Below are 24,233 nucleotides of genomic sequence, written 5' to 3'. Positions count from 1 at the left end.
ACATTTTCACTGAAAGCAAAGATGTGATTTGCTTTACCCAATAATGGCTTTTCATATATTCCAGTTTCTTAAATTACTTTAATCATGTAGATTTAATCAGTTACTTAATGAGTCCTAGGCATTATCTCGTTCTTCTTGATTCCTGATTACTCCGATTTCTCTTAAAGGCCTACTACCCTCACTTACTGCTTGTGTCCTGCACCTTGAGACTCTTGGTAATTGTTTGTCTTAGTTTATTGTCTTAGTTCATTATTCCTTCATGAATGGAGTTACTTTGCGTTTTCTCTCCAGACAATTTGTCTGGAGGATAGGTTTTTGACAGGGAGAAAAAATGGCGAATGTCAAGTCTATTAAACTAGCAAAAACTCAACCAGGATTGTTGTAAAGTCAGGGGGGGAAAGTAATTCACTCTCATGGGAAATAAACTGAACTTTTGCTTCCTAAATGTGTTTCATACTAACAGCAGTTCAGATAAATAATTTTTATCACGCAAGTGACAGTGTGAGAATCATCTCATGAAACGAGCCAGAGAACTCAGCCTTTTTCCAGCCCGCTAGTGCATAACAATTCTGGCCTCTGTTCCCTTCTCCTTATGGTTGCCAGAGCTACTGGGAGAGAATAAAGAGAAGTCATAGAATATTCTGCCTTATTTGATAGCCTGTTGAAGGGGAGCTTTTTTGACCGTTTTTTACAGCCTTTAAAGGAATGAAATAGGTTTAGATTTTGGCAAGTGAGTTGCTTTATTTGGGGGTTTTTACTCTGTGCACAGACTAAATGTTTTGAATGTTGTCTGTTCAAGAAAGATTATTCCTTGTCAGAGAAGGACATGATACTGTCTTGTAGCAGTTCCAGAGGCCCATTGTAATGGATTTCTTCTATGCTGGAAACAAATAATGGTCCAATAACATTACCAGTGCTGTAAATCTTGTTATACTTGCCATGTTGTTCTATTTAGGCTTGTTATTTGATGTGTCATTTTTTTCAGCTAGTTATTCAGAATCTTTAATACTTCTACTACATATTTTTAATTTTTTCATTTCCTTCATGGAATGTTCACCACACCCACTCATGATCTCTTATCCTACACCGTGCTAAAGCATAGTTTTAAAAAGTGATTCTGTTTATAATTCCAGATTCCACAAATTTTACCAACTTTGACACATAGAAATAAAAAGCTCTCAAATAAGAATGCTTCAAGCTGGTATTGAGTGTGTTGCTTTCAGTGTGGCTTCAACCTTCTCCCAGTGTTGCATCACCAAAAAGGGACATTTCTGGTGCCAGAGATGGAATTTACCTAAGCCAAATAAGGAACTAGAGTTCCCAAAGAAAGTGAATTAGATTAACATCTGAAATTCAACTTAAGATACGGTGAGGGGAGCAGAAGAGCATGTTATCTTAAAATAGATTGGAGATATAAGTCACATATTTGAAGTATTTTAGGACTTTTGATCACCTTGACCTGCTTGTATTAAAAAAATAGTTGTATTTTAGGCAAGAGCAAACTTAAAAGGAAGCTCAGCAGAGAGAGATGAAGGTGGAATGCTAATCATTCACAGCTGCACAGTAGAAATATAACAACATTTGAAAAGCAATAAGACTGGCTGAATAACTTGCATAAAATTTATTTATTTATTTATCCATGTTATGGCAATGTTAAAGTGCAGCATTGTGCTCCCAGCTGCTAAGAAGCGTAAAACGTATGAAAACAAATTCCAAGTATTCGTTAGCGTAGTCTGCAAAAAAGGCTGTTTTGAGGACAGCTGAAGTAGATTATGTATTGAGATGCAAAGGAGTGATTTTTGAACTAGCAGTGAAAAATAATCTCTCTTTATGAACTGCTTTAAGTTTCACTGAATTCTATTCGCTTTTGAGGTGCTTATGCATATCTCATATATATTAGTGTTCAAATACATTGTTTGATTTACTTTGATAAATTTCCTATCTTGAATATTCTACACTCAGTCACCCAGATTATTACTGTTTTTCTTAATTTCTTAAGAAAATAAGTTTTATGACTTGTGTTGTCTCTACTGGTCAGCTTGTCCATGCAGTGGTTCTCTGCAGTGCCCTTTGGTTACATGAACTACTTTAAACCAAATTTGACAAAGACAGACATTCTCAAAGATATGAAAACTTTTGTGAATATAAATGGCTTAGCAGAGCTGTAAATTATAAGTTATTGTTGTGAAGAGAGTAAGCCTCCCTACTATAAGCTGGTTGCTGGTTGCCAGAGAATCTGTGTAAAGCTCAACTGGGAAAAGTTTGCATTTGATTAAGTAGAGGGAAATTCAGCTTAAGACAGCAAATCAGATTTCGTGAGTTGTGCTGCACGTGCAATTGCTTGCTATAACTCTAGACCTTGATGTTTTTTTGGGGAGAAAATTTGTAGAAGACTTCACTGTTTTCAGTACTTAGGGTCTCCTGTCTGCTGTGAGCTGTGTACGTAGTTGGGCTAGAGTAAGTTACGTCTGTGCGTTTCTCACTGATTCTTTGGATGGGGATTGCATGGAATATTGCAACAGCTTTTTGACGGGCAGACTTGGCAGGTGGGATACTTTCTGCTTGACCTTACATACATCTGGGGAAAAGAACCTTATTTGCTTTACACTGATCTAAGGCTCAAAAAGATGATTAAAGTGTATTTGCTGTCGGTTTGCCCAGCAAGCAATATTCTGCTGCAAGTAAGATATGTAAACTTTTATTTTCTTTATTTTCCATTTGATATATGTTACTATTATTTTGTTATTTCGTTGAACTATGGTTGTCTCAATCCATGAGATTCTCCCTTCCCTTTCAATTCTCTCCCCTGTTTGGGGGCAGGGGAGTGAGCAGCGATTGTGGTTGTGATCACTAGCTTAGGTTAAACCGCGACAAGACTTCATCGTTCAATGGCTATCACTAACTTGTTCTGTCTCCTGAAGAAGAGAGTTCTTATATGTTACTTCTGTCAGCTCTACCTGGTACTCAAGCTGAGCAGTATTAGTTTATCACTGTAAAGGTTTCACCGGGGAATAAAAATAAAATTTTATTCAGTATTTACAATTCTGCTGAAAACAAGCCAAGTTATTTTACAAAGCTCTTTTTAAATTATGAAGAGTGTTGTTAATATACTATTACTCTCACATTTCAGAGCCAGATCTTTAAAATGGCTTATTTCATAGACACAGGTGTATTTGGTAGATACAGATATGATATAAGGTATATATCTAATAATCAGTCTATTTCAGATGAAACATTATAAGTTTATGCCTTCTTTTTGTTTTCTTCTTGCATTAGTAGTGCTAGTCTTATTTCATGCTAGGTCTTGGTTTTCTCCTTGTGATCTTTCATGTTCAAATCCCACCAAAAACTTAAAAAAAATATTTGTGAATAGAGCAAAAGATTTTTTTTTGCCAGATTTCTCTTTTATGTTATTTGCACTGCAGTAGCATGTAGGAAACCCAGATGTGGACTCCATGAGCACAGTACAAATCAAAAATGCTCTGTCTCACTGGTAGTGATTTTGGTCCTGTATAGATGCTTTATTAGCCTTAAGTAATCTTTCAACTTTTTTTTTTCCCCCACAAGATCTCTGCCTTACATGACTGCAAACCGTTACTGGATTTTACATTCCTTAAGGAAAGAATTTGGAAAAAATAGGGGGTTTTTTTGGAAACAAAATAACAGGAAGACTGAAAAAGGTGTTCTCATCACATTCAAATGCCAGGTAAATTAAGGGAGTTGTCAGTGAAGAATCTTACTTAGGTTACATTATTTCTCTTTAACAAAGATACTGTTCTCAGAGAAATAAGGCTGTTGATGTAGTAGGTAGTTTTCTGGGAAACATGTAGCAAGTGGTAAATCTGTTTGTCTTAGGTTACTATATTCACCCTTCTTTTTTTCCTTCTTCCTTTCAAAACTGACAGATGCGGAGGTTAATGAATTTTAATTTTAATTTGGCCTTTTCCTTGGGTTGCTGACAGTTCCTTCTACACCACAGGGACCTTTCTTTTCCAACTCACTTCATGTTTCAGTAAGAAGTGGAGCATCTGATGAAAACTTCTTCATCAATAAGTTAACTCAACTGGAACACAGCCAAACACTGCCAGAACTGGCTCCCTGAATCCCAGTCTTGTGTTTTACCATGGTATGAGAGTTTAGATTCATTAACCTCTCATTAGAAACACATCAATGCTAAAATCCCACAGTATGCTAGATTCAGCATTAGAAACCCCAAAAGGCCCATTAACGTAGAAGAATTAACATTTCTTATTCCAGAAGTTAATAGTAGATTCCTCATTTGTCTCTGTTCCATTTAATTGATATGGTAACTTGGTAGGTGCTTTTTCCTTTAGAATTAGCAGAAATTTTACTAATCCACACAGAACTGTTTGATAAAAAGTTTTTATCATAGTGAAAATACAAGCACTTGCAGTATAAAAATGTTTATTTCATTATTACATTTTCTACATATGTGTATGGAGAATATTGCACATAAAGACTATGGTATATATTTTACCTATAAATATACTAACACTTGCAAGAGTTATCCCTGTACCAGTGGTATCTTAACTTAGACAGAACTTGCTATTTATAGAAGGCTATTAAACCTGATTTGAGCAGATCCAAATGCATCCAGATATTAAAGCACTCTGTTTAACTCCAGGTAGAGTCCAGAGTATGAGGCAGAATGAAACAACTTTTCCATTGCCTTTTGACCTAAGAAGCTTTCTCCTCTAATGAGAATAAGCTCTGCAAAATAATTTTAGTAAGATGGAATTCATTCTGCATCAGTTGTATTATATAGCTTCTGCTCAAGCTTGATGCAAATACCAGTTAAAATCCTTAAAACAAGGAGAAAATGACCCTTTACTAGCAATACATTTTGTATGTATTCATCTGCTACTGTGAGCAAAAGCAGAAATTTCTATTTTATGTGTTTTTTATAGGAAGCATGAAATAATGCTTTTGAATCACTTAATGTAATTTTTTTTTCCATACATACTCTCATAAGTATTAGGGAAGGCTAGAACATATTGATGTTAACAGATGTGGCATTTAAGTTAGTTGCACCAGAACACTTTAAGTCACTGTGTGACTAATACATGCTAGTGAATCCATGTATTTTATTGAACACTGGAAACTCCTAGTGCTAGAGAAAAGAGGTTTCCTGAGGGAAACTTCAGGGTTCTTGACATTTACCTTATCGTGGTTTAACCCCAGCTGGCAACTAAGCACCACACAGCTGCTTGCTCGTTCTTCCCTGCCCCAGTGGGATGGGGAGGAGAATGAAAAAACAGTAAAACTTGTGGGTTGAGATAAAGAGAGTTTAATAGGACAGCAAGGGAAGAGAAAATAATAATAATAGAATATACAAAACGAGTGATGCATAATGCAGTTACTTACCACCTGTTGACCGATGTCCTCAAGCAGTGATCCCAGCCCCCCAGCAAACTCCCCCCATATACTCCCCAAGTACTGAGCATGCTGTCATATGATATGGAATATCCTTCCCAGCTTCTTGTGCACCTCCTCGCTGGCTGAGCATGGGAAGCTGAAAAGTCCTTGACTTAGTATAAGCGCTGCTTAGCAACAACTAAAACATCAATGTGTTATCAACATTATTTTCATACAAAATCCAAAACACAGCACTATACCAGGTACCAGGAAAAAAAAATAATTCTATCGTATCCAAAACCAGGACACACCTGCAGGAGGACTTGCTTCTAAAGTGAGTGCTGGGTGATCTACGCGTGTACAAACTGTGATTGCTTAGCAGGCCCCTGCAATGTTTTTGCAGAGCTGAAAGTTGAAAACTACTTCCTTGTTGTTTACTGTCCTTTAGATCTTTGCTTTTCCAACTTTAGCAAAATTATTCTTGGACTTTGGAGCCAATCAGTGATGTTTACTGAGTGATTGATTCATAACCTGGCAGGTGTTGCTAATCAAATGGTTCTGTATAGCTTCTGAACAGCTCTTTTACTAAGCCAGATTCATATATGCATACAGTAACTAGCTCAGTAACCAGGTCACATGCAGTGTTTATAAGCTGATGCAAATCAGCTGTATGTCCTTTACAGCCACTAAGTAGGAAATACATTATTGTGTATTTCTAGAGCTAAGGCAAGTCTCGCCTTCCAGTGGCTGCCTAAAATATCATTTTCAATTACTTTTACATTCAATACTCATTCTACATAATAGAAGCTTATGTAAGCTTTCTATTTTCATCTTATTCTAGCCGTGGTATATGAATAACTTCTAATACTCTCTAATAGCAGGGAAATTGCAAATACACACTTCAGGGCATTTTCTTACTGAGATTTGCTAATGTCTGCAATTCAGAAAGACCTCAGTGGTCAAACTGACTGTTCCCCTCCTGTCTTTCAGCCCTGTGTGGTCCGTTGACATTCAGAAGCTTGTAGCTTATTACACTGGATAATAAGCATATTTTCTTTAACAGTGGCTATTAGCAGAGAGTATACTTGGCATTTTATGTATTCTTTCAAGATGATGCAATTTTGGAAATGATATCCAAGAAAAGGTGGGTCAACACTTCTTGAATGACATCAAGCAGATTGTCCTTGAGTGGTGCCAAAGAACCAGTATTTGATGGAAGGGTTTAATCCTTGTGGTGGACCAACAGAAGCATAATTGTCTCACATTAAGACAGTATTTCAAGATCCAAGAGATATTGTTAAGACATAATAGTTTGACTTCTGTAAAACGGGAATCAGCTTGCCTTCAGGTAATAAGTGGTCTACAGAAGACAGCAAATTCTTGTATCTGAATCACACTGGTCACAAAATTTTATGTAAACTTTGTATGTGTTAGGACATTTTGACTTTCATAGTTCATGTGTCTAAGTTGCTTGTTAGATATTCAAAGTGTTTTACCAGGTCACACAGTTTTTTATGTAAGTCAACCTTTGTAACTTAATGTGTTCATAAAAAGATTCAGGAGACAATTACCCATTGCTTTATGATCTAAGGATGATGCTTACCACCTACAAAGAATTCATGTGTACTCTATCCCTGTAGTTGCTGTGGTCTATCAGTATTCTCAGCGCCCTCTTGGCTGCCTTGGCAACGATTTTACAATGCACTGATGCCTGACTACTTTTCGCCAGCATCCCCATCTCTTCTGCTCCTGGGTGTTTTCTTTTTGAATCACATGCTTTAAATGCCTTTTATTTTATTATTTCAAATTTCATAGATATAGTGAAAGATGTAGTACTCATCTTGGGGCTGAGGACAAGTGGCAGAACATGTACGCCTAGGATTTAAAATAGGTTCTTAATCAGCCTTCCTCTCTGAGGAAATAAAAGCTGAATACAGGGATGCTGGATGATGGAATGATGTGTACTCTATTAACCATGCATGAGTGTGCTGTACTGATGATGCTGAAGCATAATGTTGAAGGACTGAGGAACGGGACAGAGGTATACACCTTCGTTTACAGCCATTCTTGAAAGCGTTCATTTGCAGTATTGGTGCAGCTTCCTTCTTTTTTTAATACTTCTGTTGGAGTCCTGTGATGTTGTTGTATTTAAGCTATGTGCAGAGCTTTTTGTAATCTCAGGTCAAGTTAGTGTTCCACTGTCTCTAGTTCTGTGAGCTTTGCAAGACACCGACACCGTCCCTCTTACTAAGCTGAAGATTAGTTAAATTCTTCATGATGTTTCTTCAGCAAATTTGACTTTTTCTATTGTACAGGTTTCTTGTACAACCTCTCTCTTGTCCATCTTCCTTTGTATCAAATACTGTCATAATCAGTGAGTCTCAACAAGCAAAGGATATGGAAAAGGAGATCTAATATCTGGTAGTGTAAAAATATAGGCTCAGGGAGGGAGTGTTTAATGAGTGACAATCCACTCTTACATTATTAATCCAATCTGGCTGTTGTGAACACTTAGTGATTTACCTTTTTTTTTTTTTTTTAACAGATATTCATTAATTGCCTTATGTATTGTATTATATTTCCCTTTAATGGAGTGGTTTTGCAGTCTACACTGCTGATGGCAAAGTTTAGTTGTTTTGGGTTTTTTTTGATTCATAATGGAAAATTGGTTCCTAAAATGATGGATTTCCTTGGCAAAAGATATTCTTGAATTGTTTATTATGTATGTATGAGATAAGAATTTTGTGTATATGCTCTATCTGAAATATTGGATATTATTAATGCAAAGACAGAATTTGTAAAAGAGGTAGATTGAATGCTGTAATAGCAAATGTCTCTTTCAGGTATGACTGGGACATTTCAGGTGCTGTATACATTTTTATGATAATCTGTGTCATTTTGCCAGGTAGTACAGTAGGGGTTTTTTCCAACTATTGTATGATATTTCAATGTGCTTATTTTAGAATTCATGTGAGTGCCTATATTCTTCCATCACTTAAAAATATTTAATGAAATGACCCATCTTGTACTAATTAGGTACTATTGTATGGAAAGTATCCTTGTATAGCAGTCTGCTGGATTATTAAAATGTGAGCTATTAACTTGCAAATTTATTGAGGGAAGCATCTTCTAGACTTCAGTGTAACACATCAACCTTCTGATTTTCAGCTGGAGAAATGACAGTTCACTGTCTTATTCTCCACACAGAGCCAAAAAATAAGAGGTTGGGCAGGAGTAACTTCAATGTTTTTCTCCTTAGCTGCCATTGAAAAACACTGTATGAAGTTAGGGGTAAAATATACTTCATTAATTACTTGGGATTAATTCAGTTTTCAGTTTAAAGATGTCCATTATTCTGATCTGGTTTAATGCAACTGGTCAGTGTACCTTCTAATGCATTTGACTTCACATCTTGCAGTCTGTCGTACTGCTTTACATTAATTGGCTGCACTCATCCTTGTGCTCCAGAAATATCATATTCATAGGAAGATATATCCATTTCACTGGGAACATGTGCACTGAGCTGGGACAGCCAGCTGGCAGAGTGGAGCCAGTACCATCCTTTCTACCATTCTGTAAAATTTTCCTTGAAGTGTCTCTCCAGCTGGAGATTTTTTGTTATTTGTGTGCAAATGAATGGTCAAAAAGTGAAAGGTTAGCTGGCAAGAACAATAATTCCAAGGTAGTAATGCTTAAGGGACAAGGGGAAAGGGATATTTATTAAGAATGTAGGCACCAAGTTAATCTATTTTCCGGGATTTAGAAGATAAATCCTATGGAACAATGCATAAAGGGGTGGGTGAACTTGAGCGTTCTCTTAAGTGGAACAGACAACTATGCAGTATCTTTAAGTAGAAAATGAGATAAAGATCACTCTATTTTTATAGATTTTGAGGTCTGCTTTTTCAGGAAGCTTAAAGGGCTGCAATACTGTCACACTGAGTGTGTGCACATATTTATGTATATTCTGTCAACATAATTTCTGTGCTTATATTAGAAATATGCATTGCTTGCCCTGACTTTAAGGACTTTACTGATTAGCAGTGTAATGAATTCAGTGAGGAACTGGACTGTGCTCGTGTTTCTCTTATTGACTTGTGTAGCCTTTGGCAAATTGCCTAATATTTGCATTTCTAGTGTTTGAGAAATGTTGGTATTTATTCTTGTATAATGCTTCTGGGGGAAGCTGGCTTTAGAGTGAAAAGTTGCTGGATACATTCATGTTTATTTCTTTATATTAAGCCCATCAGTCTAGGTTTTCTTCCACGTAAAGTTCCTTAGGCAGATGCTCAAATCAATAGTATCTTCTTTCTGGTACAGTTCCCAAAATTATTTTCAGGGGACTGATGGTGGTATTGAAAGTACACAGGAGGTAGAAGGCAGGGAATCACATGGGGTTTTTTCCACATACTCATGCTTTGACCCCCAGCAGAGCAGTCTTTAGCTCCAAGTACAGTGTTACTTCCATTTTTAAGCAGAATGTCCAGACAGGCATGTGGCAGTGGAAGGAAAAGGTGATGAGTTTTGACTTCAGAAACACACCCATAAACATATTGTCTTGAAATTAAGAGAATACCATTTTTCAAGGAGGATTTTAAACCAAATATTAAAGTAATGGCCTTGATTTTAATTGGAGTAAAATTTGGTTCTCGTGCCTAATCAACATTCGTGGAAAGCTACTGACTTCTTTGCTGGAAAATATACTAATCATTTTATCTACATGAGAGAAACAATGGATATCTGAAACACTCAGTTTTCCATGCTTTCTGAAGACTAAATACCTGCGTAATGGCATGCTGGGTTTTTACATCATGAAAGTTACTTGGTCTGTAGGAGCAATAATGCAAGTACTTCAATGTTTTCACCATAGTATTTTGAATTTGGTTTCACTAGAGTTATAGAGAACAGTAAAAAATAGTCTTACTTGTGACAGCCTTGAAGCACTCACCCCCATCCTTTGCAAAACAGAGGACTCATTAACGGTATAGTGCCTTAAACAGCTGTTTTTTGCAACCTTGGACAGGAAAAGATAGGTGCTGCAAAGGCAGACACTCTGTTTTTTCACCTCAAGGCCCTGCAGAACAAAGGCATACATTTTTGAGATAAAGACAATTAACAGTGTTTCATTACTCGTTAATTGGAATGGCCAATATGGGTCATATAGCAGACCATCAACCACTGGGAGAAATCACGAACCACCAGCTACCCCTAACAGACAACACAACTCACTTCCAGTCAGCACTGCCACAATTCCTCTAATTTTTCGACCATTGACTCATTTCTGGAACAGTCTTCTTAATTAGCATGAAGAGCAAGCAGAAGGAGGAGACAAGCCACCCCTCTCCTATCTCGCATGCAAATGGAGGAAGTTAGAAAACTTCCTCACCTGGGACACTGGGGGATGTTTTGTGGTTTCGTGTGTGTGTGTGTGTGCTGCGTGGCATTAACAAAGTTTTGCACCCACCACCAAGACAGCTACAGAGAACAACGGAGTGGTGAGACGTTACCTTTTCTTCTGATATCTTAGCCTGTCTCTCTCCTTTTCCTCTCTCTCTTTCTCTCTTTCTAACTTTATTCTGGGCATATGAGAGTAATATCTTGCAAGTTTTGTTGTTAAAGTCTTGTTAAGTTTTAATGATATAGTTACAAACTTTTGCCAAACCACTATTCGCTGTAATTCCACTGAGCGTTTTTAGTAAATTTGTGATTTAATTTAACCTCTCAGGTGACTGTCATCACTTTGTGTTACTGTGCAGAGTATTTCAAGAGTTAACCTTTGCCCTCACCCCAGCTGAGTTGGGATGGGACATTACCTGAGAATATTTTCGTTAGCTATTTCATTAAAAAATTACCAATCCAGAAATGTATAATGTACATAAATTGACAGTATAAATGAGAGATCAGAGAAGTTCCCGGGGCAGCACCATGCCAATTATATTTTAATGTTATGGACTACTGATGGATGCATATGCATGAGATATATAGAGAGAGATATATATATATATATTCATAACATCTGTTAAATTTGACATTTTGAGAGCCTTCCTGATGCTTGTCTGTTTAAAATCTATTTGAAATCTCATACCTGTTGAAAAACTATGACACCAGTTCAGTTTCCTTTTCGCAAATAAGCATAATACTAATTTGTGTGTGTGTGTGTGATCTTGTAGAAGAAAACGCACAAAATTCTATCCAATATATGATGAAAGAGTAGATAGGTTTAAGAGAGCTTGATCAGAATTATCAAAATGAAAGTTTTATGTATAAAAAGTTATTTATAATCAAATAAAATAACAGTTTACTATTGAAGATTGTTTTAAATGGCTATAGTGAGAATAATGTCCTACAGATGTGAGTCTATCATAAAAAGCGTGGGATGACAGTGCTTTTCTACAGATTGCATGTGTGTTATCAGCAGCTGTCTGCAGGCTTGCCAGGCTCTGCATTCTTATGAGTGGTTGTAAAGACAGGCTCTGACATAAGTATTTGCAGAAATACAAACACAGAAGGCGTGGTGCAGTTCGGGATTCAGACCTGTTTGTGTGTACATGTAAGTGCCCACCTGTGGTCTGTGTGCCTCAAATACCATTTTAGTAAGTGAAGCCTAGAAGTACACAACCACTGGAGAACTACTAGTGACATCAAGAGTTGTCTCTCTGAGGGGCATCCTCCTGCTGCCTGCCTTCTCCAGCAAGCTGTCATAGGGCAACCATGGTGCCAGCATGCAAGGATATGTGGCTCTCCATTTCCTTAAAGCCTTCTTCTGCCCACAAACCAAAGTCCTCCACAGTGTGCTATGACAATTGATCGGTTACTGTACGTTAGTAAAAATTAATAAACCAGTAATAACTAAAACTAGTGAAGCAAAGCAATAATGCTCAATGAAACATTTAGACAGCGAGAAGATCAAATAGTAGGAGACACAGACACATACCTCACTCACACATGACATTACAGTTACATGCTGTGTATAGCCCATGCTACACCAGCTAAGTTTTACTCTCATGCACATTCCATGACAACTGACTGCAGGAGATCTCGGCTGAGATAACTGATGAGGATGGGCATCATGCTGACCACTCAACTTATAAAATTACTTCAACCTAGGTCCAGCAACAAGGGTGAGACTTTATCGCTTCTTCCCTTGGAGTTTTGATGCTGTCTGCTTTGAGGCTGTGTTTCTGCACAGCTGTGCCTACTGGTGGCTGTTCCTCCAGGATCTTGGCCAAAATAATACAAAAATATTACCTAGGTTAAGCAATTTGTCTGTCTGTATTTCATTCAGGTTTTTGTTAGTGCACATTTTGATGCCCTTTTTGATGCATTTTTAATCTGTCTTTTTTGCAAAAAATAAAACATGGCAGATACAGGCAGATACAGACAGAAGGGGTCACCTCAACTAACAGCAAAATAAATTGTCAAATTTCTCTCAGTCAGCTGTTTCCATCAAAACTAGCAACTGTTTCAACAAAAAGATTGCATTCTCTCTCCTTTTTTTTTTTTAGTATACAAATCTCATTCCATTCAGATAATTAAAATGCCGTAACAGTTTTCACATTTTGTTGCCTAATTAACAGCAATAAAGGCCACACTAAATCAGGATGAATCTGTAATTTCAGCACTAATCGCACAAGTGTAAGTGTCAGCATCATAATGAGATGCACAAATCTAAAGGTAATGAGGCTATGGCTGTCTGGGAAATTAGAGCAAGTGCTGGCACAAATTGTACAGCAAGGCTTATTCCCATTTTATTAATTTAATGCTTGCACAGGGAATTGTAACCAACTGAAATTACTTTAATTTGTGAAATTCATGCTCCAGCTATGAACTTGACATCTGAGCTTGAAGTTGGGTTCCCCATCCTTCCCTCAGTGCAAAAACATTCTTGTTTAGATGTGAAGACTTTGACATTCTGTCACGTTGGTGCAAAAGGAATTGTGGTTTTTGCACTGTTGAAATTTGCTGTTTGATATTGGAATATATACTTAAATAAATGTGGTTTTGTTATACATAATGCCTTTTTCTCACTTTGTTTTTTTTTTTACTACTGGCTTATTACTTGCTGTTTATTTTGTATTTATTTTAGACTATAGAAATTAGGTTAGACAAAAAGCAAATTCGAGCGATTTTCTTATTCGAGTTCAAAATGGATTGTAAAGCAGCGGAGACAACTCGCACAATGCATTTGGCCCAGGAACTGCTGATGAACGTACAGTCAGTGGTGATTCAAGAAATTTCACAAAGGAGACAAGAGCCTTGAAGATGAGGAGTGTAGTGGTGGCCATTGGAAGTTCACAATAACCAATTGAGAGCAATCATCGAAGCTGATCCTCTTACAACTACATGAGAAGTTGCCGAAGAACTCAACGTCAACCATTCTGTGTTCGGTTTGCATTTGAAGCAAATTGGGAAAAAAAAAAAAGTGTGTGCCTCACAAGCTGACTGAAAATAAAAAAAAATTTGTCATTTTGAAGTGTCATCTTCTCTTATTCTACGGAACAACAACAAACCATTTCTTTTTTGTGTTGTGACATGCAACAAAAAGTGGATTCTATATGACAACCGGTGACAACCAACTCAGTGGTTGTACCAAGAAGAAGCACTTTCCGAAGCCAAACTTGCACCAAAAAAAGGTTGTGGTCACTGTTTTGGTGGTCTGCTGCTGGTCTGATCCACTCCAGCTTTCTGAATACCAGCAAAACCATTACATCTGAGAAGTCTGCCCAGCAAATTGATGAGATGCACCAAAAACTGCAACGCCTGCAGCCAGCATTCATCAACAGAAAGGGCCCAAATCTTCTCCACAACAACACCCGACTGCATGTTGCACAACCAGCGCTTCAAAGGTTGAACGAATTGGGCTATGAAGTTTTGCCTCATCCACCTTATTCACCTGACCTCTCGCCAACCGACTACCACTTCTTCAAGCATCTCAACAACTTTTTGCAGGGCCTTGTTGTATAGCTGTGCATCTTCCGTGACCTTTTCTTTGGTTTAATGAATGCTCTGTTGACCATCATATTGCTTAGGAATTTATTTATTATTTGCATCCCAGTACTGATGTACTGATGTGCTATAGTCAGGAGCCGAGACTCAATTTTTTTTTTAAAGCTTTGCATATCTGTGAATATCCAGGACACTTATAAGACTTGGAAACACAGCACAAGGGGGAAAGAAATTTCAGGATATAGAGTCATAGAATGTCCTGAGTTGAAAAGGACCCACAAGGATCATTGAGTCTTACTCCTGTCCCTGCATATGACAACCCCTCAGTTCACACCATGTGTCTGAGGGTGTTGTCCAATCGCTTCTTGAATATTGCCAGGCTTGGAGCTGTGACATCTCCCTGGGGAGCCTGTTCCAGGGCTCCATCACCCTCTGGGTGAAGAACCTTTTCCTAATGTCCAACCTAAACCTCCCCTGGGACATCTTCCTGCCATTCCCTCAGATTCTGTCATTGGTCACCAGAGAAAAGAGATTGGCACCTTACCTTTCCTCCTTCCCTTGTGAGGAAGCTGTAGACCACGATGGGGTCTCCCCTCAGTCTCCTTTTCTCCAGGCTGAACAAACCAAGTGACTCATACGGCTTCCCCTCCAAACCCTTCACCAACTTTGTAGCCCTCTTCTGGACACTCTCCAGTAGCTTTTATATATGTTTGATCTTAATATTTATTGTGAATACTGATTTAAATTCTCTTGTGCAACATATTTTTTTTAGTTATTTTGGCTGGATAGATCAGAGGATATTGGTTGTCTAGAATATCCCAAAAGCTGTCAAAAAGTGGCCCATGACATTGGTGCTATTCATGGGAGGAATTAGATACAGGCATCATCACAGCTCCTAGGAGCTTCAAGAGTTTCTGTTTATCTAAATATGGAACTGAGATCTAGTAATGTGAATTCTCTCAAATCTCAGAGAGGCAGAACTATAGAGAATATTCTGTTTCTAGCTTCTGATACATTGCATCCATGCAGAATTAGTATGGTAACGATCTTTGTAAATTTGTACACTGTACTGGTGGAATTCTGTGAAATGATCAGAAAATAAGTGAGAGGGTAAGAGGGTCTGGAGTAGAAGCAGCAGCTCAGCACTGAGAAATGAATCTGTCTTTTCGTCTACAACTGACAGTGCTAATCATATTTCTAATTATTACATCTTTTCTTCCCTTGCGCTTCTATCTAAGTCAGCTCAAAAGATGCCTTTTTGAAGGGTAAGAAGTACTGGAATGCTACTGAAAATTTAATACTTATATTTATTGGTAGACATGATCTAAAGTAATATGTGTAAGAGTCTAAAACAGTAATATGAATTGCAGTTGACCTAGGTTTTTATGACCTGATAAGCTCCTACCAGCTTTGAAAGCACTCAGGCGTGCATACCATAAACTATTGTTCTGTGTGATTATCCTGTTAAACTGTTGTTAAAATTCTTTGTTACTTCATTCATTATTCAGAAGACTGTAGACTTAAGTAGCTTAAGATACATGTCATGTACTTGTAATGCATTAATTCACTTTCAGCATCGGTCAATGCTTAATGTGTAATTAGCAAGCAGATTTAACAATCTGCTAGGACAATACTTCTGTTGCCTAACTATTGTGCTCATATCTCACAAAATCCAGGGCAGAAAAAAGCCACAAGAGAAAGATTGTCATAACTACACTGTTGTTCAACAAGCAAAGATACTGTGTTGCTAGATTTCAGAGTAAAATATTTGTGCGTCATATCAATATCAAGTTGGTATTGGAAGGCAAAGTAAAATGGAATATGATATGTATAACACTGGCTTTAGAATTTGAGTGTCAGGAATGTGGAGCTGTGCTACATAAGGGACATACAGTTGTAAAATGAACCTTAGATGATCTATAAAAATAACTGAAATTAGAACCCTCTTTTATGTGTGTCTCTATTTTGCTCTTTTACAATACCCTTCGGCAGCAGGAAAATTGGAAAGTCTGGAGAGACTTGTTGCTAGAAACATCCCCTGTCCCTTTATCCAGCTTTTGCACACTTATAAATAAATTCAGAGGCATAACAAGCTGTTCTCAGTTGTTGTGCTGCTGCTCTTTACTCAGAACATTTAAGGGGGAGTATTGTAGGAATACCTACTTCAGAGCAGTGCTGAGGGCTTCATCTATTGAGTGTTTTAGTATTAGTGTTTTAGTATCTACAGAAGGAATAGATGAATGAATAAATAAATATTCTATTAATTTGCTTCTTAGGAATTTCTGCAAGTATAACCCTGTTTCAGAAGAATACTTGGCCTGTGCACTTAGAATCATATATGTTGGAAAAGACCCTTAAGATCATTGACTCCAACACCTAACACTGCCAAGTCCCCCACTAAACCATGTCCCTAAGAGCCTCTTCTATACATCTTTTAAACACCTCCAGGGATGGCGATTCCACCGCTTCCTTTGGCAGCCTGTTCCAATATTTGAGAACCCTTTTGGTGAAAAATTTCTTCCTAATACCTAATTTAAAGCTCCCATGGTACAACTTGAGGCCATTTCCACTCGTCCTAACACTCGTTACTTGGGAAAAGAAACCAACACACTCCTTGCTACAACCTCCTTTCAGGTAGTTGTAGACATGATAAGGTCTCCTCTCAGCCTCCCTTTCTCCAGACTAAACAGGCCCAGTTCTCTCAGCTGCTCCTCATAAGACTTGTGCTCCAGATCCCTCATCAGCTTCATTGCTCTTCTCTGAACTCTCTTCAGCACCTCAATGTCTTTCCTGTAGTGAATGGCCCAAAACTGAACACAGGTGGGGCCTCACCAGTGCCAAGTACAAGAGGATGATTGTTTCTGTCATCCTGCTGGCCACGCTATTCTTGATACAAGCCAGGATGCTATTGGCCTTTTTGGCCACCTGGGCACACTGCTGGCTCATGTTCAGCCAGCTGTCAACCAACACCCCAGATCCTTTTCCTCCAGGCAGCTTTCCAGACACTCTTCCCTGAGCCTGTAGCCCTGCCTGGGGTTGTTGTGACCCAAGTGCAGGACCCAGCACTTGGCCTTGTTAAACCTCATGCAATTGGCCTCAGCCCATTGATCCAGCTGGTCCAGATCCCTCTGTATGTCCTTCCTACCCTCCAGCAGATCAACACTCACACCCAACTTGGTGTCATCTGCAAGCTTACTAAGGGTGCACTCAATCCCTTAGTCCAGATCTTTGACAAAGATACTAAACAGAACTGGCCCCAGTACTGAGCCCTGGGGAACACCACTCGTGACCAGCTGCCAACTGGATTTGGCTCCATTCTCCACAACTCTTTGGGCCTGGCCATCCAGCCAGTTCTTTACCCAGTGAAGAGTACACCTGTCCAAGCCATGAGCTGCCAATTTCTCCAGGAGAATGCTGTGGGGAATGGTGTCAAAGACTTTACAGAAGTCCAGGTAGACAACATCCACAGCCTTTCCCTCATGGACTAAGTAGGTCACCTTGTAATAGAAAGAGATCAGGTTAGTCAAGCAGGACCTGCATTTTCATAAACCCATGCTGATGGGGCTCGTTCACCGGTTATCCTGTAAGTGCCATGTGATGTCACTCAGGATGATCTGCTTCATGACCTTCACTGGCACTGAGGTCAGACTGACAGGCCTGTAATTCCCCAGATCCTCCTTCTGGCCCTTCTTGTAGATGGGTTTCACATTTGCTAACCTCTAGGCAACTGGGGCCTCCCCGGTTAGCCAAGATTGCTGGTGAATTATACATAGTGGCTTGATGAGCACTTCACCAGCTTCTTCTGCTCCTTGGATGGATCCCATCTGGCCTCGTAGACTTGTGTGTGTCTAAGTGGTGTAGCAGATTGCCAGCCTTTTCCCCTTGGATAATTATGGCTTCATTCTCCTCTCTGTCCCTGTCTTTCAGCTCAGGGGCTGGCTCTTCACTGGTGAAAACCTGGGCACTGCCATCCAGAATGCATATTGAGAAGGTAGCTGTACTTGGTTAGTGTAGGTTTGAAACCTCAAAATATATGCAGTATTCAACAGATTCTAACAAGCAAAATCTTGATGATGTTCTTTATGTGTATTGACTTTCTGGGTTGCTCTGAGAACACTGGAGGAGTTGATACTCCCATATGGACATCTGCAGTACAGTATGGCAGTCAGCTGTTCATATGCAATAGTTAAGAGCTGTTTTGTGAGCAAAAATACACTCTTGATGTATTTAAACACAATTTTCATATTAAAAGCAATTAGAGTAATTTATAGAGAAAACTAGAAGTTCCTGCACATCAAACATGATAATTTTGTTTCTTGAAATGGAACTCAAATAAAGTGACAAAATATCTAATAATAATTGTGAAATATCATCATTATTTTAATTCCAGCTGGCCAAATGTGTGGTTTCTCGACACTTTTCAGTGCAAATACTTGCTGAGCCATGTGAGATTGTGAAACAGCTGCAATAAAGGCTCGAACAAAGATGCTGTAGTAATCCCTAGTCACTGGCTTTCTGAGTTCACTACTTATCTAAACAAGATACTTGAAAGGCTTTTAATTTTTTAATTTTCCATACATTTGAACATTCTTCTGACTCCAGCTGTAACCTAATCTAGTTTTTCTCATGGCACCTGTTAAGAGGTAAAAACTGCTGCATTATCAGAGCGTAAAAAAAGGCAACAAGAGTCTCCTGTAAAAGGAATATCAGACAGGTGGTGCTCAGTAGATGCTACTGTATACACAGGAAGAATCACAAGCTCACTGACAGCAGCAGCTGTAGTAGTTAGCCAATTAAACAGTTTTTATTGATGATCTGCAATAGCTAATAAACTTTTAACAAGCTATGAAACACCCCATGGATCAATCTTGATATTAACAGGCTGGATCATAACCAATACTTATTAATTCTAACTAACATTATTGTTGTTTGGAAATGGAAGGACTGAGTGGACTGTATGCCAAATGTAAGAGTGGAGACATCATTCCAAATAAATTCTGGTAGTTTAGGGAATATTTCTAATTTACTTTAGCAGATAAAGCAATCAGTTTGAAAAGCAGGGCTTGGGGGCATCTTTTTGGCTTTCCATGTCAGTAAACCAAGGATGGGACTTACAGCTGTGGAGTCATAGCACAATTGCAGAAAAGTCAATAAAGAAAACCAAGAAGGTTTGAGGGGATTGGGAGGTGTTATCTATAGTTCCATATGACACAAAACCATATTTAGGGGAAACACCATTCAAAAACATAAGGCTTAAGTAACTTTGGTAACTACTTGCCTGGTACTATGTCTGATTGGCTGAATGTTATTTTTCTCAACCAAAATGGTTATTTAATATTACGCATTGGCTGGTGGGTTTGGGTTGGTTGGTTGGTTGGTTTTTTTAGGATAAATAAATAAAAGACTTATAGGGAGATATTTAAGAATTAGGAACTTGTAGAAAGTAAAATGTTGACGGATAAGATACTGCTTAAAGTTTAAAAATACCATATGTAGTAAAGAACTCAAAAAGTATTTAATCAGTCTTACTTTTATAGGCTAAATTCACAGGGATCCCTAGAATTCCATATGTGTGACTGATACAAAGTGTAACTGTGGATTCTTGAGAAGTTCTTGCCAAATTTCCAGTCTCAAAATTAATAGTTTACATTTTTTTAATTTCTGATGTCACATTTACTTGTGGTTAGTCCAGCACTGTTACTTCAGTGACACCATTACTGAAATGTCAGTTCAGCTAAAAATCAGGTTGTTTTTCAGGGCAGTTGCCATGATCCATGTGCGTGCATATATGTACATCCAGTTATGCGCGTAAGGATGGAAAATAACTTTTCTTAATTTATGTCCTCTTTTTAGCCCTATGCATGAAAAGCACTTGCCCAAAGGTAACATAAACCCCATACATTAAGAGTTCAAACATTAGATTCTTGCACAAAAATGTAGGCTTCATATGTAATGTATGATGTCTCTAATACAGACTTTTTCATGTCCTGGAGCATTTTTCTTTATCTTCCTCATTGGTGCAGCATTCTAATGAAATTTTTTTGCACCTTTTTGACAATCTCTGAGTATTTTTGTAAATGTTTGCTTGAAGACTTTACAAATATTTGTTACAGTCTGCAAATGTTTGGATTTGGCACTAAAAATATTTGTAGGTAGGGCTACCAGAGGAAACACTCCAGGTGTAAACTATGTGAAAGACACTGTTACATATAAAATGCCTCACTAGATGAGAAATACTGCTACAAGAAAAGAATCACACCTATAACCATCATGGCTGTCCCAGCAAAAACTTCACTTAGGCTAGAGTTGTTGCTAGAAATTACATCTGATTTCTTGGCAGTGAGTTAGTTAAATGTATAAATAATAAATAATAAATAAAAGCCACTCTATTAAGAAAAGTTTGAGGTGAAAGCTGTTGCTACAACAACTTAAGACTTACCTGCAGGATGAATAGAACCAATACAGAGACTGTAGGCAAACCAATTAAGTATTGGTTTCCGTTGACTTCAATGGGTCTTTCTTGTTCTGGAGTCACTCTAAACACAGCCTAAATTCAAAACAGTGAAGTATGTAAAATTATACTTGGTGATAATTATGGTTCCTTCTACTGTGCAGTCAAATACACAAACTTTTTTGTGTGAGCTGTAACCAAATCTTTTATCTGGTGCATGTGTTCCAAGTAATACTGGAATGATTGGCTAGATGTAGTAAAAGAAATATACATCTGTAATAGCCTGTTCCTATGAAACAGAATGAGTACACAGGTAAGTTCTCCAGAACAGCTCTTTGAAGTAAGTTTAGATGTTTATTTTCCACTTGCAGCAGTTCTTGTTAATGTAATTAATGCTGTTAATGCAGTGAGATTTCCTCAGGGATTTCAGAGAAAAAATGTGTTTCTACAGTGGGGACTTACCTAGGAAGCTCTTGCAGGAACTGCAAAAGGTCTGGGGAAGCAATTTGAAGTGGTGGCACAAGTACCACTTGGTTCTGTTGCTGCAAATGCAGATTGCTGGTTTTGAAGTTCATTGTCATACTTGTGCCCATACCTTTGCTGGGTCTCACTTGGTTGGTCATAGTGATGTCATTCTCCTTGCCTTCCTGATAGTTTTCTTGGAGGCAGATCCTTGTTTGTTCCCCAGTGATGGACTGTACCTTGCAGCTGGCTTCTTTAAATTCCCAGATGAGCATGGATTCTGCAAATTCACTGTTAGCACACACTGTCCCTGAGCTCCTGTTGTGCAGTTTCATTTTGCCGTTTGTCTTATCAGATATTTGTGTTATTTAGAGGAAAACCAAACAAGTCAATACACACTGGGACTTGCAAATGGGTACAAGAAAACAAACACTCTTCTCTTTAGCTAGAAAAAAGAAACATACAGAGGGCAAAATAAAAAATGCCTACTTATTTCTTATGGTTTTACTTTCCTCATTAAGTGTTATTTGAAGTAAACATCAGAGCCTCTAAGAGTTCATTATTCCCCTCCTGCACATAGTTTTTATTCTTCTGCTTAGAAAAAAAATTGTCGCTTTGCTATTTTCTCCCCAAAGAGCCATTATGTAACCCCTCCTTTTGTAATCCCCTGTCTCTTTTCATGTCTCTTTCTCAGGCAGCCTTGTCTAAGCATTAAAGTTCATTTGCATATTTAGAGCCTGTTAGAATTTAAACATGAAGTGAGTTCTGTCTTGTGTAACAAGCCCTCTCCAAGATTGCTCCCTCTGAATAGCTGGTCAGTAAATGATTCTTTATTGCATCTGACCTGTGAGACCAGATGTCGCTCTGATGAACAACTGCAGAGTGTGTGCGCCCTGAGGCCACATTTTCATAACCTTAAGCAAAATTCATAACTTAGTGACATACTCTTAATTGTCAGATGCAGTTGATAGAAATGCATCTTGAAGAAATGAAATTTGAAAGATTTATTGAGGAGTATGCTCTATGACCTGCACTGCAGAAGTTACGAGAAAATGTTCTGAAACGCTTATTGTGATGTTGCTTTTGGATAGAACATGGACAGAATGGCAATGTAAAGGCTTGTTAACACAAGTAAAAGCAATATTTTATTTGCAAAGGGATGGATGTGAAAGAAGCACGTGAAGACATGTCTGTTTATTACTTTCACAAAATGAAGTTTGTCAATGCAAGGATTCTGGAATCTGTTCTATTTAAGTCTATAAATATTGCACTTCATTATGAGGAGTCAGGCTCCATGCAACATAGCTTTACATCGTTATTAAACAGCAAAAATGTGCTTACAAAGGCAAAATAGAAACATGAGGTGGACTGGATTGTCCAACTTATGGTTTTCAGTTGGATTACATTTGCAAATACTGTTTCTCTACTTTGGAAATCTTCATTTTTTATGTTTACATAGTTAACTATTTTATTGTTCTTTTTACTTGCATAAAATGACAAGTGACTTCAAAACACAGGGAGTTTTTTTACACTTCTTTAGAGAAGTGGAGAAAATGAATTGCATTGAAATCTTTCAGTCTTGCAGATAAACTGTGGGATTTTAACAGATAAACTGTTCTTTTTCCTATTCTATCTACATTGCACAATCTGCACAAGTTAGATAGGACTGATGCAAAAATTGTTACTCTAGGGGATGTTTAAGATGTAGAATGTTTAGAATGGTATTTGCCTAAAATATTAGGAGGAGGAGTGATGAAAATTATGCTTTTAACAAGCAAAGCTTTATACTGATAAAACCCTATGTTATGGTTTAACCTGAGCTAGCAATCAAAACCATAATAGCTGCTCATTCACTCCCACCCACCCACCCCCAAATAGGGGAGACAATTAAAAGGAAAGGGAGAAATTTGTGGTTTGAGATAAACACAGTTTAATAAAATAATAAAATAATGCTAATATACCGCTGCTACTAATAAGATACATAAAATGGAAAATAGAATATAAAGTAAAAGATGTGCAATTCCTCACAAACTCCGTCCAGACCAAGCAGCCAGTCCTGGGAAGAGAGAACGCTGGTCCTGAACAGCCAATCCCGGAGGAAGAGGGAAAAAAGCAGAAAGGCCCAGAGGCCTCTACAAAACAGCAGGATGGCAACAGGCCGAACCAAAAGAACTCCTGAACAGAACTCCACTGAAATGGAGCAGAACCAGAACAGGTCTCCACTCCCTAGCTGGAAAAAACTACTCTCCTTAAATATGAAGCATGACACTAATGGCATGGAGTATTCTTATTGATCAGTGTGGATGTCAGTCCAGGTCTGCCACATTTATGCCCCCTTCCCAGCTGCCTCATATGTGGAGGCAGAGATCTCAGAAAGACCTTGGCTCTCAGACAACAACTAAGATAACAGTAAGTTCTTATATTCTCTTTGTTCGAACTCAAAGACAGAGGAAAGTTACTTGAAGAAAAACATTAGCTCTGTCCCAGGGTGTTATCTTCTTGTTCTCAAACTAAATCCAAACCACCACCACAATAACTAAAAAAAAAGAAAAGTTTCTAACTGCATGAAGAAAATTAAGTTGCTTTCAGTCAAACCAGCACACCCTACTGCAGATTCCTTTATCTTTTTGCCCATTTTACTTATTCTAGTTGAGTAAATGATTTAGGCATTGCCAATAAGAACTGTGTCAGTCCTAAAGGTGTGTTTTCATTTTGTAGGGATGACAAAGTGGGGTTAAATCATGACAAGCTAGTTACTTTGAGCATTTAAATGTGTACCAGTTGGCAGATTAGCCTGGTCTTCTTGACAGGGAAAACACTTCTAATATTTTATGGTTTTATGTCTCATCCAGAAATGTGGCTTGCATTAACAATTAGAGTAAGCTGGAACTTTGTGGGATTGTACATTTACAGGAATGCCAGGATTATTCTGTGCTATAGCCCCAAAGTGGCTAGAATGGCAAGAGATATTTGTGCTTGGTGATCTCTGAAGTGTTTG

At 38.1% G+C, this 24,233-nt stretch overlaps 1 protein-coding gene across 4 annotated transcripts in view; it reads left to right on the top strand.

The window, feature by feature from the left end:
- Positions 1 to 24,233, top strand: part of CHID1 (chitinase domain containing 1) — a 119,468-nt gene that overhangs the window by 64,520 nt on the left and 30,715 nt on the right. The window contains exon 13 of one of the 4 annotated variants that reach the window (XM_065636041.1): positions 13,463 to 13,932. The exons of the other annotated variants lie outside the window; for them this stretch is intronic. Within the exon in view, the coding sequence (XP_065492113.1) occupies positions 13,463 to 13,469 (7 nt within the window). The 3' untranslated portion in view covers positions 13,470 to 13,932. Of the gene's footprint in view, positions 1 to 13,462; positions 13,933 to 24,233 lie in introns of those variants that run through there. 4 annotated transcript variants of the gene reach the window in all.

Source organism: Caloenas nicobarica, chromosome 5 (assembly GCF_036013445.1).
Source record: "Caloenas nicobarica isolate bCalNic1 chromosome 5, bCalNic1.hap1, whole genome shotgun sequence".
In the NCBI taxonomy this organism is placed as follows: Eukaryota; Metazoa; Chordata; class Aves; order Columbiformes; family Columbidae; genus Caloenas; species Caloenas nicobarica.
This window is presented reverse-complemented; position numbering and strand designations above follow the sequence as displayed.